This window comes from Quercus lobata, chromosome 4, assembly GCF_001633185.2.
Source record: "Quercus lobata isolate SW786 chromosome 4, ValleyOak3.0 Primary Assembly, whole genome shotgun sequence".
In the NCBI taxonomy this organism is placed as follows: domain Eukaryota; kingdom Viridiplantae; phylum Streptophyta; class Magnoliopsida; order Fagales; family Fagaceae; genus Quercus; species Quercus lobata.
The window spans coordinates 70,321,132-70,335,672 of record NC_044907.1 but is presented as its reverse complement, the minus strand read 5'-3'; the positions used below and the strand labels follow the sequence as shown (position 1 = coordinate 70,335,672).

General features: G+C 34.9%; 1 protein-coding gene across 1 annotated transcript; it reads left to right on the top strand.

Moving 5' to 3' along the window:
• Nucleotides 1-4,490: 4,490 nt before the first annotated feature.
• LOC115985718 (ras-related protein RABB1b-like) lies at nucleotides 4,491-5,597 on the top strand. The gene is made up of 4 exons (XM_031108631.1): nucleotides 4,491-4,572; nucleotides 4,681-4,810; nucleotides 5,169-5,373; nucleotides 5,482-5,597. The coding sequence occupies exons 1-4, from the start codon at nucleotides 4,491-4,493 to the stop codon at nucleotides 5,560-5,562; spliced, it is 498 nt and encodes a 165-aa protein (XP_030964491.1). The 3' UTR covers nucleotides 5,563-5,597.
• Nucleotides 5,598-14,541: the final 8,944 nt, after the last annotated feature.

Sequence of the window (14,541 nt, the reverse complement as noted above, 5' to 3'; positions counted from 1 at the left end):
TCGTATCAAAAGGCTGTTCATTTGGTGGGTGATATATCTTCAAATGGTTATTCCTCACACGGCATCAAACCTTCGTTTTACTCCTCGGCTAGCATGGGGTAAGTACTACTTTTGACTGGTCGGCCTTATTGTGCCAAGCATTTCTATTAAAGTTATGGCGATATCTTTTTATTATCAAGTATTTTGGTCTTAGTCGTCATTGATTTAGATGCTATATTATTGTGCCGAGCAGTATTTGTAAATTTTTTTTAAAAAAAAAAGGCATAGAGACAAAACATGCGAAATAAAATAACAACGATTTTTATTAATAAGAAAAATTATTACAACGTACAAAGAGGGGCTCAAACGAGCCTATACAAAATGTGAACTGCCTAAGCAACAATTACATCCGTAGTACAGATAAGTAAACTGTCAGGCGTCTTTTAAACTCGTCTTCAAAGTCTCTTCAATCTCTGCCTCAATACTGCTCATATTACGATAAGAACCTTCTTTGGGAAAAAATGGCGGAGAAGGAAATAGTAAGGAAGAAATCAATGAAGAAGATGGAGGAGATGAATGAAGAAGATGGAGGACATGAGTAAAGAAGGAGGAGAAGAAGAGAGAAGAGATGAAAAGAAAGAAAAAGGAGCAAAAGAGGGAGAAGTGAAAGCACCAGGATGGATCTGGTGCTGGGAAGACTAAGAAAGGGAGACGGAGGATAGCACCAGTGAAGGAAGAGAGGAAGAAGTAGAGACACTTAGTCCCTACCTCGATCCTGACTCCCAACACACTGGAGCCATACTAGGTATGCTCATAGGAGAGCGGTTGGTACTGATGATGGGTGTTCTCGACTCAGTCACGCCGAAAGTTTGACGTGACAAGTCCCTGCTTCGAATTTTGACTAAAAGCAGGGTGAGGTTGATTTTGAGTCTTCGCCACCCCTGTCCCGATCGAGTCATAATGAGCTTTATTGGAACATGGTGTTTATGGGAGAGGTCTGGCTCCTGCATCACTCGTTGTTAAGGTAAAGTGTATCACGATTTAGTTTGTGAACCAGTGGGAAAAATGAACCCTAGAGGAGGCCAAGTATTTCAAATCTCAGAAGGATGAAAAGGAATTCTTTACAAAAAACAATAACCTCCTCCTTTCCTTCTTATACAGAGGGTGGAGCGGGAGACATTTAATAGGTTCAGATCTCCAAAGGAATCTGCCAACACCAACATGCCGGTTCCGTTTCTCCACCCCATCAAAACAAACCGCCGAATTAAAGTAGTCTCGTAAATAGTGGTCATTAAAAGCGCGTCTTGGATACCCAAACGACAAGAACGCGTCAAGCGCGAAATCAAAAAACTGTTTCATAGACCGGTGCATTTCTTGGACAGATGAAGAGCCGCCAGCATTATTAAAAGGCCAAATTGATTGGGCCATAGGAAGAGGTTCGGCTTCACCAAAACCCCCCTTTCCAACCAAGAGGTTGGACAGCTGGGTTTTGAGGGGCTATTGTGGGGCCCAAATGATTTATGGGCCAGGCCCATCTACCCGGGGAAAATCCGAAGGCCCAAGCCGAGGAGGGCTACGGCCCAAACTCGACAAAATAGCCTATGGATACCGCCGAGGACAGCTCAGTCATCGGCAGACCCAAAGTCCCCCCCCTGAAAGAAGGGTAAAAACGGTATAGGACTGAAACTAGGAAGAAAGATCTAAAATATCCAGGGAAAGCTGCCCTTACTGCCATTCAGTGCTCTGAACCTGACAGAGCCGCATTCTTTGGCTTTTACAACCACCCCCAACGACTTTGAATATGGGCTGATGGGACAAGTATCAATCTTGGAAAGGTTGACCCTATACGTGGACGAAGGACAGTGGACGCGAGCTAGTATAAAAGGAAAAGTAAGTAATCTATAGAGGGGGTTGGGAAAAATGGCCAAAAACCAGAGCCTCCCAGCCCACCTCCAGGAGAAAGACTCCAGGGGTGAAGGAAAACTTAAACTTGTACAAACACCGCGAAAAACCCACCGCCTGTCAACCAGGGCCTAGCCTTTCAAACCCACGCTCTACAAATGATATTGTTAGGGGCCTTTTTAAGTGCGAACCCGACACTGTTATTGGTCCGCCACGAATCGCGTCCTTACAATTTGAATAATACTATAATTTTTGTTTTAAAAATAAAAGTTAGAAACCGTTAACCAAGTTGTTTTGGGAAAATGGTTTTGGATAATTGGGATGGAATAAACATGTATGTGGGTGCATGTAGTAGCTGCGAAGTACGGTGAGGAATGGGGTGATGATAGATTTTACAGTTTAATGAAAATAGCTTTATTGGTGTATGTTATTATTATTATTTTTTTTTTTTTTTACGGATCAAATGATTTGAGGTGAAATATGTCTGGATCTTGAGAACCGAGTCTGTTCTTTGAGGCAGCTTTTAAGTTTTAATAGATGTTTGCTCTTTCAGAATTTTTAATAGTGTGGAACTTTGTTGGATTGGTTAAACATGATTTAATTTTGGTAATTAGATTGCTATCCAAATTCTCATCTTTTGCTAATCATTGTTGTATTTGTTGTTTTCCAATAAATTTCCAGAATTGGGATTCGCTTGTGATGAATAAGTGATTTATAGCCCTTTACCTGCGTGGAAATGTAGTTCTGGGAGTTTGGTGACTTTACTGAAATGCCTCTCCTTCACTCTGTTGTAGAATAAAATTTAAACTATGCAACTTCAAGAAATATAGTTTTATTCGAGAAATATATTACTTTATACAACTAGGATACGTTGTGGGAAGGACATATGGAATCCTATTTTGAAAAGTGGAATTGAAATAGAATCCACTCGTACCAACAAAAGATCGTTCAAACAAGCCCTGGTCCATGTTATGAAAGTGGCCATACGCCATGATCAAACACTTTATAGAGAGATGGTTAACAGTTTTGATAGATGATGGTTAGGTCCAATATTATACAGTGGCCATATATGAAAGGCCCTTTTTTTAGTGATGGATTGGATGGATCCAAATTATAAAATGGCCGAATGAAAGCCCTTTGGATAATTTTATAGTGAGTTTGCTAGGCACTCAAAATTGAAATGTCATACAATTTAATTGGGACACAATTTTTAATATTTCATTTTTGGTTGACCCCAGCACAAAGAAACAACAAAATCCACTGAATCTTTAGCCAAAGAATCATAAAGAAAACAACAAAGGGTAATAAAATAGTTTAGTTTATCAAAATAAAATAAAAAGAGAGAGAAAATAGTTTAGTCCTTCATAGAATACTATAGCATGCAACGTCATGCATAGCCATTTATATTATTCTGATCGAAAGTGAAGACTGAAGACAATGTTTGGTATTTGATATTACTTTGATTGGGTCCACCGGTACTAATTAATGATACCATGCCCCCAATAGAACCAGACATCCTCCTCTATGTGCTTTTTACATATTATTATATAGTTATTATTTGTTGTTACTATTCTACTAATATATTGCTTAGCTATATAAATGTTGATTGGCTTAAATACTATTGTCGTATTTTTTTTTTTTTTTTTTTTGAGAAAGTATCATTGTAACTTAATAGAGCTATTTTGGCCTGGATAATAAATAAGTCCTCCTCATATAAATAGTCACTTTTATTGTTTTGTTAAAATGGTCACATTGATGAGATTTGCAAACCTATATATTACTCAGCCAAATTCATAAACTATAGTAAGGTTTATTAAACAAGAATAATGCTAGAGATATAATTTTGGTTTCCAAGGGCTGAGGTGCCCAACTCAAAGTAGCCCAGAAGGGTAATAGTTGTACTGGGGTCGGCTGTATGGAAGTTTTTTGTTTTCTTCGGGGTAAGGCATAAAAAAACTCTGGCTTTTGTTCGGGGTTAGAAAGTTGTAATTTTTTTTATTGGACTTATGGTATTTCTGGTTCAAGTAGGAGCAGGGCCAGTGGGTTACTCTGTTTCTCTAATATCAATTAATTTGGGAATAGATCAGTGACATTTTGTGGTGGTTCTGCTTTGATTTTTACTTTATTGGATTGCTTGAGTTGGCTGGGATTTATGTGGACAGATAATGGTAGTCAGTTTCTGTTCTGAACTGTACTGAGCTCCAAGTTAAATGATTAAGTGGTATTTGATACTAGAACTTGTCTAAATATGCTAGTTTGAGCTGTTTTCATAGTTCTTGCTTGGCACAATCTACTCTCTAGTTATGTGGGTAGTCATGCTGTACAATGCACTTGTTCATTCAACTGGTTGGCCGTTACTCATTCAATTGCAGATGGGGAGGAAAAAAGAAATTGATCTCAAATCTATTAAAGTTAATGCAATATTTTGGAATTTATTGATGGTTGTGACTATCTAGTACCTTCTCAATCCAACATATTTATGTTTCCTAGTTTCTGTGGGTTGAATATTAATCCAAAATTACTTATTAAGAAGAGAAAAAGAATATGAATCCAAAATAATGTTACTTGGCCCTTATGTCTTAGACTCTTAGCCTATAGGCATTGTAATCATGAATGAAGATTCTAGATACATGCATAGAACAGGTTGTAGATGGGCAGTATTAAGTTGGCTTATGAGTATGTTCAGTGAAGGTTCTTTTTTTTATTATTTTGTTCTGAATTCATCAATTTGTACATCCATATATTTAAGCAATCACCTTCATCACATTCAGTTGCTTCTGTTAACCACTGTATTTCAAGGTTGCATTGAACAGATTCATAAGCCATGGAACTTGGTTTTCTTTCAGGCAGGGCAAGAATCTTTCCGGTCCATCACTAGATCTTACTACAGAGGAGTAGCTGGAGCACTTCTGGTATATGACATAACCAGGTGTGTGGGGGTGTGAGAGAGAGGGCATATCATTTTTGGCAAAGAAAGATTTTAGATTCATGTATACTTCTTACATAGAAAATGCATTTGAGCATCTACATGCTTGCCCATTAGTGTAGTCAAGGTGACATGTTAAAAAGAGTGTGGAACCCTGTATTGGCATCATTAATAATAATTAGTAAATGCTCATGTGGACTCCTAAGTTGACCTTAGCTCCTGATACATAATTACTGATGCCAGTGGTCTGAGGTTAAGCTTATGAGGTCATGCTAGCTTTGGAGCTCTAAAACTTGTATATTTGTGCCTCCAATCCCCTATTCTGGTACAACTAAAACCAGGAATTTATTCTTTTTCCTAGGAGAGAGACATTTAATCATTTGGCAAGCTGGCTAGAGGATGCTCAGCAGCATGCTAATCCCAACATGTCAATCATGCTCATAGGGAAAAAGAGTGATCTTGCACATTGGAGGGCTATCAGCAAAGAGGAAGGGGAACAATTTGCAAAGGAAAATGGGCTTTTATTCTTGGAGGCATCCGCAAGAACAGCTCAAAATGTTGAGGAGGTGATGTAACTTAACCAACGTCAAGAAAGGCCTCTAAAGTGTTAGGCCTTACAAGTTTAAATGTCAACTTTTTATTTCCTTAATATAATATAGTGTCATATCTTACAGGCTTTCATAAAGACTGCTGCAAAGATCCTTCAGAATATTCAGGAGGGTGTATTTGATGTATCTAATGAGGTAACTGAATAGTCATTTTGTTGTAGAGAAACTTTAGGCTATTGGGACTTGGGATAGTATCTTTAGTTCTGTTTTTTCTTGTTCTGATTTAACATGCAGTGTTAAAGTGCATGACAAATAATAGAAAATTTGATAAATGCAAAACGAGCAATTTTTCAGCTCTCTATTTTGATCTCTTTTGGTTAAACTTGTATAGATGTATTCAAGGAGAAGGATTTGTATGTCCTGGGCCTCCTGGATTTAAATTTTTAGTTTAAATAACTTGAATAAAGTATGAAATGACACTTTTTTCTCTATCAATTTAATTTATGCAGGGATTGGAGTTTTATTAATGTAAATAAGAAATTATTGTGTAAGATGTCATTGTTTTTGTTCGAGAAAAATCTCCAAAACTTATGCCATCATGTGTTGTTGTATTTATATCAAGCAATTCATACTAGCAATTGTTCTTCAAATCTCCTGATTTTAAATCCTCAAATGCAAGCACATCCTTGGGGTTTTGTGTTGGTAGAGTTACCAGGAATTTTAGAATGGTCAATTGCATGATTAGACTGTTAGGGCTTTCTGATTGGGTCAGTTTGTCTAAACAAAGTTTTTTTTTTTTTTTTTTTTTTTTTTTTTTTTTTGAAAAGTGTCTAAACAAAGTTATGGGTATATATATAAATTCAATCAATGATTAGCATTTTGGTCATGGGTTTAGTGAGATGTTATAATTATTAAAACCAATTGGCCATGTAACATAAAGTAAATTTATATGCACCCATTTCAATACTGATGGCCATTCTGCTTTGGTATCCATTATAAATCTTCTTTTGAGGAATAATAATATTACTACTAAATTTTTTTTGATGTTTTAATAGGGTTGAAAAAAAAATATGAAACTTAATTGTAATTAAAAAAAAAAAAAAAAAAACTTTTCCTTCTGAGCTTGAGTTTTCTCATTTAGACCACTGTACTAATTTGCTGCAGAAGATAACAATAAAGAGACTGAGCTACAATTCTCATATGATGAGGAGACACTAGTTAATTAATATAGTCCAAACCTGAAATTTAAACTGTTTTTGCTACCTTTTTATTATAAATAAAATGAATACTAGACCACTACTCTCTAGTTGAAAGGTAGGGCACATACAGTTTCATTTCATTAAACTTGGTATTAATGCTTCAACTTTTATATAACACTTTTTGGCTTAATCATTTGATCCTCAAGTTTTTGTTTTTGTTTTTGTTTTCTTCTCCCTTTTGACTTTTTGTCATATGAATCTCATTTATGCAAAATTCATTTACATAATTTCTTTCGTAATCTAAATGATTATATAATTGGAGTTAAACCACAAACTCAGGGGTACCTTTTGCAGCCAGCCTTCCCTCCTAAGTGCTATGGTTCATGCCATATACCGCGGGACTAGTGATATGCAATTGGTTAGAAAATCTCTTCCTGCACTTCTCAAAGAGTATCACTTTTGGAATTCAGGTACCATAATATATATTTTCTTTGATTTTAAGTGGAATTATGTTTGCATTTCTTCCTTAGCTTCATTTTTTGTGGTTTGAACTTTTATAACTATTTCCTTTTCTGTTGTTGTAGGAATACATACCATGAAGTTGCTTCATCTGCTGAATGTAGCTGGGACTTCAGCACTCGGTGGATGAGGTAATAATTTGCTCTTGAGAATTAGTCTATCCTATAAACCTTTTTAAATTTAAACTCTTGGGACTTCACACCATTAGTGTTTTTGTTGGGAACTTGCAAAATTTTGGCAATCAACTTCTGAAATTATTAATTTCAGAAATTTAAGTATCTGTTTATGTAATTTGTGATTGGCAATGAATGTATTGTGATTGAGCAGGGGAAAAAAAACAAAACCTATAGCCGCGTTTTTAAAAACACGGCTATGGATAAAATCCTATGGAGGCATCCTATGGAGGCTGTAGCCGGGTTTGTAAGCAGCCAAAGATGGTCTATAGCCGCGTTTTACAAAAACGCAACTATAGATATGACCTTTAGCCGCGTTTTTAGATCCGCAGTGGCTAGTATAGGCCTAGTTTGTAAACGCGACTATATCTTATAGCTGCGTTTTTAGGGTCTATAGCCGTCACACAGCCCTCTTCACAGCACACAGATAACCTATATGCATCCATAGTATTCACTCGCAAATTACCATAGTTTCCATATGATTCATCGACAAACATCCATCCACATAGTCTTTTGCATCAAGCATCATCAATGGAGCGAAGATCTGCTACCAAGCATCAATCTTCCGGAGGATCTATATGAAGAAATAAAAGATGTACTAGTATCACAGCCTAGCTTATTAGTCCCAAATTCGAAAACCAAGTGACAGGTGTTCTTCACAATGAGATCATCTGTGTTATTAGAGGTACAATGGTTAGGTTTCATTAGGCAAAGGAGTGTGCCTAATAAGAGACATAATAACCATTGTTACACCCTCCATAACCATTTTTTTTTCCTGAGAAAGCCTCCATAACCAATTGGGTAAACCTAACGCCATCCCTATAAAAAATAAAAGATGCCCACTCAAATTTATGGAGCGTAAAAAGCACTGCCTTTATAATATGTATTTTATACATGTGCTCAATGAACTAATATGGGATGACCAAATAAAACTAAGGGGAAGGAATCTTCCTTCTTTCTAAACAACTACGATATATCAAAGGACAGTTTTTTTCTTTTTAATACTAAACCCACCAACACCACACCCGGCGCCCCCCCCCCCCCCCCCTTCCCACAAAATATATATATAATTTTTGTTAAAGTTATTTTGTCCCGGAGGCAAGATTTATAAAGAAAAATAATAATAAAAGTTGATGATATATTTTCCTTTCCTTTTTCTTTTTCTTTTAACATATAAAATGTTCAAAAAAATTTGATAATTTTATGTTTGACTAAAAGAAAATGGAGACAAGAAATAGATATATAAAGGATATATCAAAGGATTTATTTTTTCTTTTTCCTAAAATGAGAAAAAAAGTACAATTTCTTTTTTGCTGAATTGTTTTTTCTAATTTATCTAGCAATCTCGCTATGATTGGCTAGCATTTAAAATAGATAATTAATGGAGTGTTTGGCAAATCAAAAAAATTAATTTGAGTCAAAAGTTTTGTAATTCAACTAGTTGACACATTTTAATATTACAAAAATGAAATATTTATACTTCAAATCCTTTCACCCAACTATCAAATTATAAAAACAAAATCAAACACTAGTTTGCATCTATATTATACCCCCAACGAAGGAAAGCATATTGCCCATGAAATCTAATCCTTAAAAAAAATTAATAAAAAAATTGATTCAGGATATGTGTTGTGAACTTTGCAATAATGGTCTAGAGACTTCGGACACATTTTTGGAGTTTTAAAAATGCGTTGCTATATGTTGCTATATATGAGTTTTTGGACCTTTTATGGATTCGTATTTCGTATTGCTCGTGCAAAGGATTGAGTTTGGTCTAAAATTACTCGTTACGATAGCAGGGAGCTTGTGGCAATAACTAATTTTTACTCCAACTTGGAGGCCATATATATCAGCAAGCAAGAAGGTGATTATTTTTCTTATTACAATGAGAAGAGCAGAAAATGTCATGTGAACGAGGCTAGTAATAAAAAGTCCGTCAATTTGTTGGGTCTCAAAACTCTTAACATGTGAAAGATCACATTGTGTTGTTATAGAGGAAACAGTACCGCCTGTAATAATAGGTGATCATGCATGCAAATAATAAGACACATAATCCCTCCAAATGAATGGAAAAAACACTTAGGGTACGGTTTGATAAATTGTAATAAACACTGTAATATAATAGTTATTCTTATAGTTTAACTATTCAGTAGTTTGGTTATATTTTTATTAAAAGAAATAATCATTCTTTATAAATAGTTATTCTTTAAAATAAGAAATAGTTACTCATCTCTAAAAGGATTCTAGCTAATAGCTATTTCTTAGTAGGTGTATTAATTTCTAAAATTAATATATTTCCAAATAAACAAACTATCCATTTGCACATAACAATTATGAAAATAAAAAATCATTAAAAAAAATAACTGATCTATCTTTCAAATTTAAAAAATATTCTTTTTTAGAATATATAATTATATTAGTAAGATATTTCCTAAAATATATCTTAAGTTTGATTTAAAATGTTTTTAGAACAAAAATTGGAAGGAAAAAAAAAAATTCTTTTGTGGATACATGTGCAACACATTCATATAATCTAGCCAAAGTTACCAAACGCGATTCATACAATTCCGGATATCGTAAGTTATCATCCTGTTTTAGACAAATATATAAAATAAAACGAGTTAAAATCTTAATTTGTTTAATGTTTTGTCCAATGTATAAAAATTGAACTATAATTCTGTAGTTTGCCAAATACCCCATACCTATTCAAAATGACCAAAGGTCACAAGCCAACATCATAAAATTTCCCGCTTTTTTAAAACTAAAATCTCAAACAAAGATCAAGGTCAAATTCAAAAATTAACACATTAACTCAATAAATAAAGCATTTTTTTCATATTTAACCAATATCAAAACCATATTAAAAAAATTCCCATAAGCAGTGCAATAAATATGGCAATCTCTTTCTTATTAATACAAAAATTAAAAATCATCATTCACACCACTGCACATCTTTGGGAATCCAAATCATCTGTCTCACATTCTCTATTTCACCCCATGCTCCACGAATCAAAATAAGCCACATGTCTCTTAATTTCTAATTTTAAACTATTTTATTTGACTTTCCTAAAATAAATAAGAAAGAAAAAACCCACCACATATTCGTCCCCAACCCTCCCACCACCAACCTCCGCCCAACGCCACTAACATAAGTTTGCCGACATTGTCAACTCTAATCATAGCCACCATACTGCCACCAAGTCCAGGAAGAATTGCAATCAATTTGAATACCCACCACCATATCATTGTTGACTTTGTCTTGGTCTCTTATTCTTATATTGATGATTATATTCTTCCCCGATGGTTCAACTCCAAAATTTCGAAATTTTGAATCATGATTAAGAAGGTTTCCAACTAATATATTTCTTAAGAAGAATAAACGTAGTTAGAAATTTCAAACATTCGAATCAAAATTAAGAAGAATAAGGATCTGGGACCACCACCACCAGCATGTTCTATTTACCTAATCAAAATCTTCTTTGAGTTCAGGTTGTGCTCCTTGGGGGCGTACAAAAAGACGAGAAGTAAGAGGAGGTGGTCTAGGAGTGAATAAGGGACAAGGCAAAGTCAACAATGATGGTGGTGGTTGTGGGCATTCAAATTGAATTCAGATCTATTTGGACCTAGTGATTGTGACTAGAGTTGACGGCACCAATGAACTCATGTCAATGACATTGGCATTGGGCGGAGGTTGGAGGTGGGAGGGTTTGGGAAGAATATGCGCTGGGTTTTTTCTTTCTCATTTATTTCAAGTTGAATAAAATAACTTAAAATTAGGAGAAGAAACATGTGGCTTATTTGATTTGTGGAGCATGGGGTGGAACAGAGTGTGTGAGACAGATGATTTTGATCCCATCTTTGGCGCATTGGTCACTCTACAAGTATAAATGCTTATGGAGTATAGGGGGTACGAACCAGGATTCAAGTCTCGAGAAGGGAATTTCACATATATATACACTTAGATTAGGTTATAGTAAAATTTCTATCTTGTATCAAAAAAGAAAAAGAAAAAAATCATCATTAAAATTTCATATCTCTTACAACAATTGAGTTGACAAATTTTTACAAAAAAAAAAAAAAGTATCCGTTGGATTAGATAGAACGCACAGAAACCGAAAGACAAAGAAACGAACACATATATGATATCCTGATTCTCAAGATACATATATGATATCCATTAATTAATAAATAAATAATTATAAATGGAAACTACTTTGAAATAAATATAAATAAAACCAAACCATAAAACAAAAAAGGAAAGAAAGAAAAGAAAAGAAAAGAGAAAGGACTCTATTCCTTTTCTCTATCCTTTCTCTTTTTTCTCTCTCTTTATCTATAATTACACGTCAGAATTTTCGGTTCCTATTGTCAAATCTGTATCTTAAAGACTCTCTCTCTCTTTGTGAATTTTTTCGAGGTTAGTTTTCCGAGCTCTAATTTGCAAATTTTGTGCCTTTTTTTTTTATCATTGAAGTTTTTGATGTTCAACATTGTAACATGGTTTTCAAGAGTAGTGTTCTCTCCAGCTCCGTGTGTTTCTTCATGTAGGTTATGGCAATTTTTTTTTTGGGGTAAATTTGGTTGTTTCTGTGTAGCATTGTTTTTGGGAACCAAATTGTGGCTCATTTAGAGAGTGTTGTACTGTAGAAATCATAGCGAATTGGAACTGAGAGTGCCTTAATTCGAAAATTAGGGTTTTTGAGTTTTCAATTTCCTCAATTAACATGATTATAAATATATGATTGTAGGACTTAACCCAACACTAAGAGCATCCGCAGCCGAAAATCCCATCCTATCCTATTTTACCATTCTAAAAAGCAACTTTATTAATTATACCATACAATTTTACAACATACCCAACATTCCAACTTTTATTTTCCTATTCTACACTTTAAAATAATATATCTATCCAATAAAATAATATATCCCAAATCCATATCTATTCTCTCCCTTCTCTCTCCTCTCTTTGATTTTTAATTCTCTTCCTCCGTCTCTCTTCCACTGAAACCACCACCTCCACCGTCCAAAAAGGCCTCTGTCTCTCTTCCATTGAAACCACTAGCACCTCCACCGTCCAAAAAGGCCTCTGTCTCTCTTCCATTGAAACCACCAGCACCTCCACCGTCCAAAAAGGCTACAAAACTCAAACAAAATGCCCCTGCTTCACTGGCCATCATCCCACCACCGCCAAAACAAAACCCACAAATGACCAACAAAAACCCAGCAAAATCAGACCCATAAATGAACAACTCGCACCACAAATGAACAAACCCATAAACCGATCTCTACGCCGATCTCCACACCCAACGCCCAACGCCAATCTCCACATCCCACGACCTCCATGCCCAATGGCGATGTCCACATCCCACGCCCAACGGCGATCTCCATGCCCAACGACGATGTCCACATCCCACGCCCAACGGCGATGTCCACATCCCACGCCCAACGCCTATCTCTACGCCCAACGCCGATCTCCACACCACACCCAAACACCGATCACTGCGCCAAACCCCAAACGCCGATCTCCACACCACCACACTGATCTGCAATGAGAGGGAGAAGAGAAATAATGACTAGGTGGTGGCTTGCCATGGCCGGTGACAGTGGGTCAGGCCATGGTGTGGTGGCTATGGGATTGAGTCTGAAGAGAGGAAAGCTGAATGAGAGAGAAGGAAGATAGAGAAAAGAAAAGGAAATAATGAGAGAGAGAGAGAGGAGAGAGACAATTAAAAAATAATTTTTAGAAATAAGATTGTGCTACAGTAGCATCTTACTAATAAGATTCTACTGTAGCACAATTGTAAAAATTTTTACAATTCTGAATGTTTACAAGTCCAAATGCTGGGTGTTTTTGGGGTTTTTATGCTAAACCCATCTTACATTTGGCATATCCATGCCCAGGTGCGGATGCTCTAAGGCAAGTAACATGGCCACATACACATTGTATGATTCCATCCAATTAGGTCATGAATATGATTTTACACTTTTTTTTTTGGAATGTCAACTCTGCGATTGAATCCTCCTTTTTCAATAAATCTTGAGTTATAATTATTTTCACAAAATATTTTTTAATTATGTCCTCTATATGTCTAGTTACGTACCTTGGAGTAACATGCACGTAGCTAGGATCAGTTCGTCAATTGCGTGCCTTAATTCAGTTGACATCTTCTTAGTCTATCTTGACTGTTTCCAAGCCATAAATGAACGGTACACTTGTCTCATCTATCACTCTAAAATGTCAATCCCACACCACACCCGTATGTACAAGCAAAAGTGATCATAAAAACTCATACCAAAATGCAAAAAGCACTGCTTCATCATATGTCTTAGATTATTAAAACACCAGGCGTTTTGCCGACTTAATTTTCTTATTCATTTGTAAGATTTTCAACTAATTTTTATTTTATTATATTTTGTTCATTGCTAGTAATGAATTATTAAAAGAACCCTTTTAACTCAATTAATTTTTCACAAAACTTAAAAAAAAAAAAAAAACTTTTGTTAACAACGAGCATATAAATAAAAAGCTACAAATTAAGATAAAATTTTATTGAAAAAAAATAAAACAAAGAAATGAGTGGACAATAGTTCATCTGCACTTTGCTCTATATATATATATATATATATATTGTGACTTTGATAAGCAATTTCTTTTGAATAAAGTTAGGAACACAACAAAATGTTATAACAGTTTCACAAAATTCTTAAATTAACATGGTAAAATTTTTTAATTAAAGATTGTTATGAGTACATGTGTGAGTTGGTATGTTAATTTAAGAACATTGTAAAATTATTGTGACATTTTATTGTATTCATAGCATTAATTTTTTTATTTTTTATTTATTGACTAATATTTGGGACCTAATTAATTCTCTTATAAGTATAGAATATTCTTTTTTTTTTTTTTGATAAACAAGTATAGAATATTCTTATTGGATTATATTTAGAGGTCTTGTTCAACTTTAGGGGTTTCCTTTGTATCCCCAACCGCAGCCACAATAACTAATGTTACGTGCGGGTCGTTTATAGACATCGGGTGAGAGAGTCTATTATTGTCAGGGTAAATTTCACAATAAAAATCCGTTCTATTGTTGAAGGAATCAAGCATCGCTCGCGATTTTTTTTTATATATCCGCCACTCCAGCACCATAGGAAAATGCATTTTCATTTTCTCCACAGAAAAGGGACTGGTCATAACTTGTGACAGAAACCATTTTTCGTCTACTAAGAAATCAAACTTATTGCAATGCTCATCATCATCTCTACTTGAATTGTTATCTATATCATTAAAATCT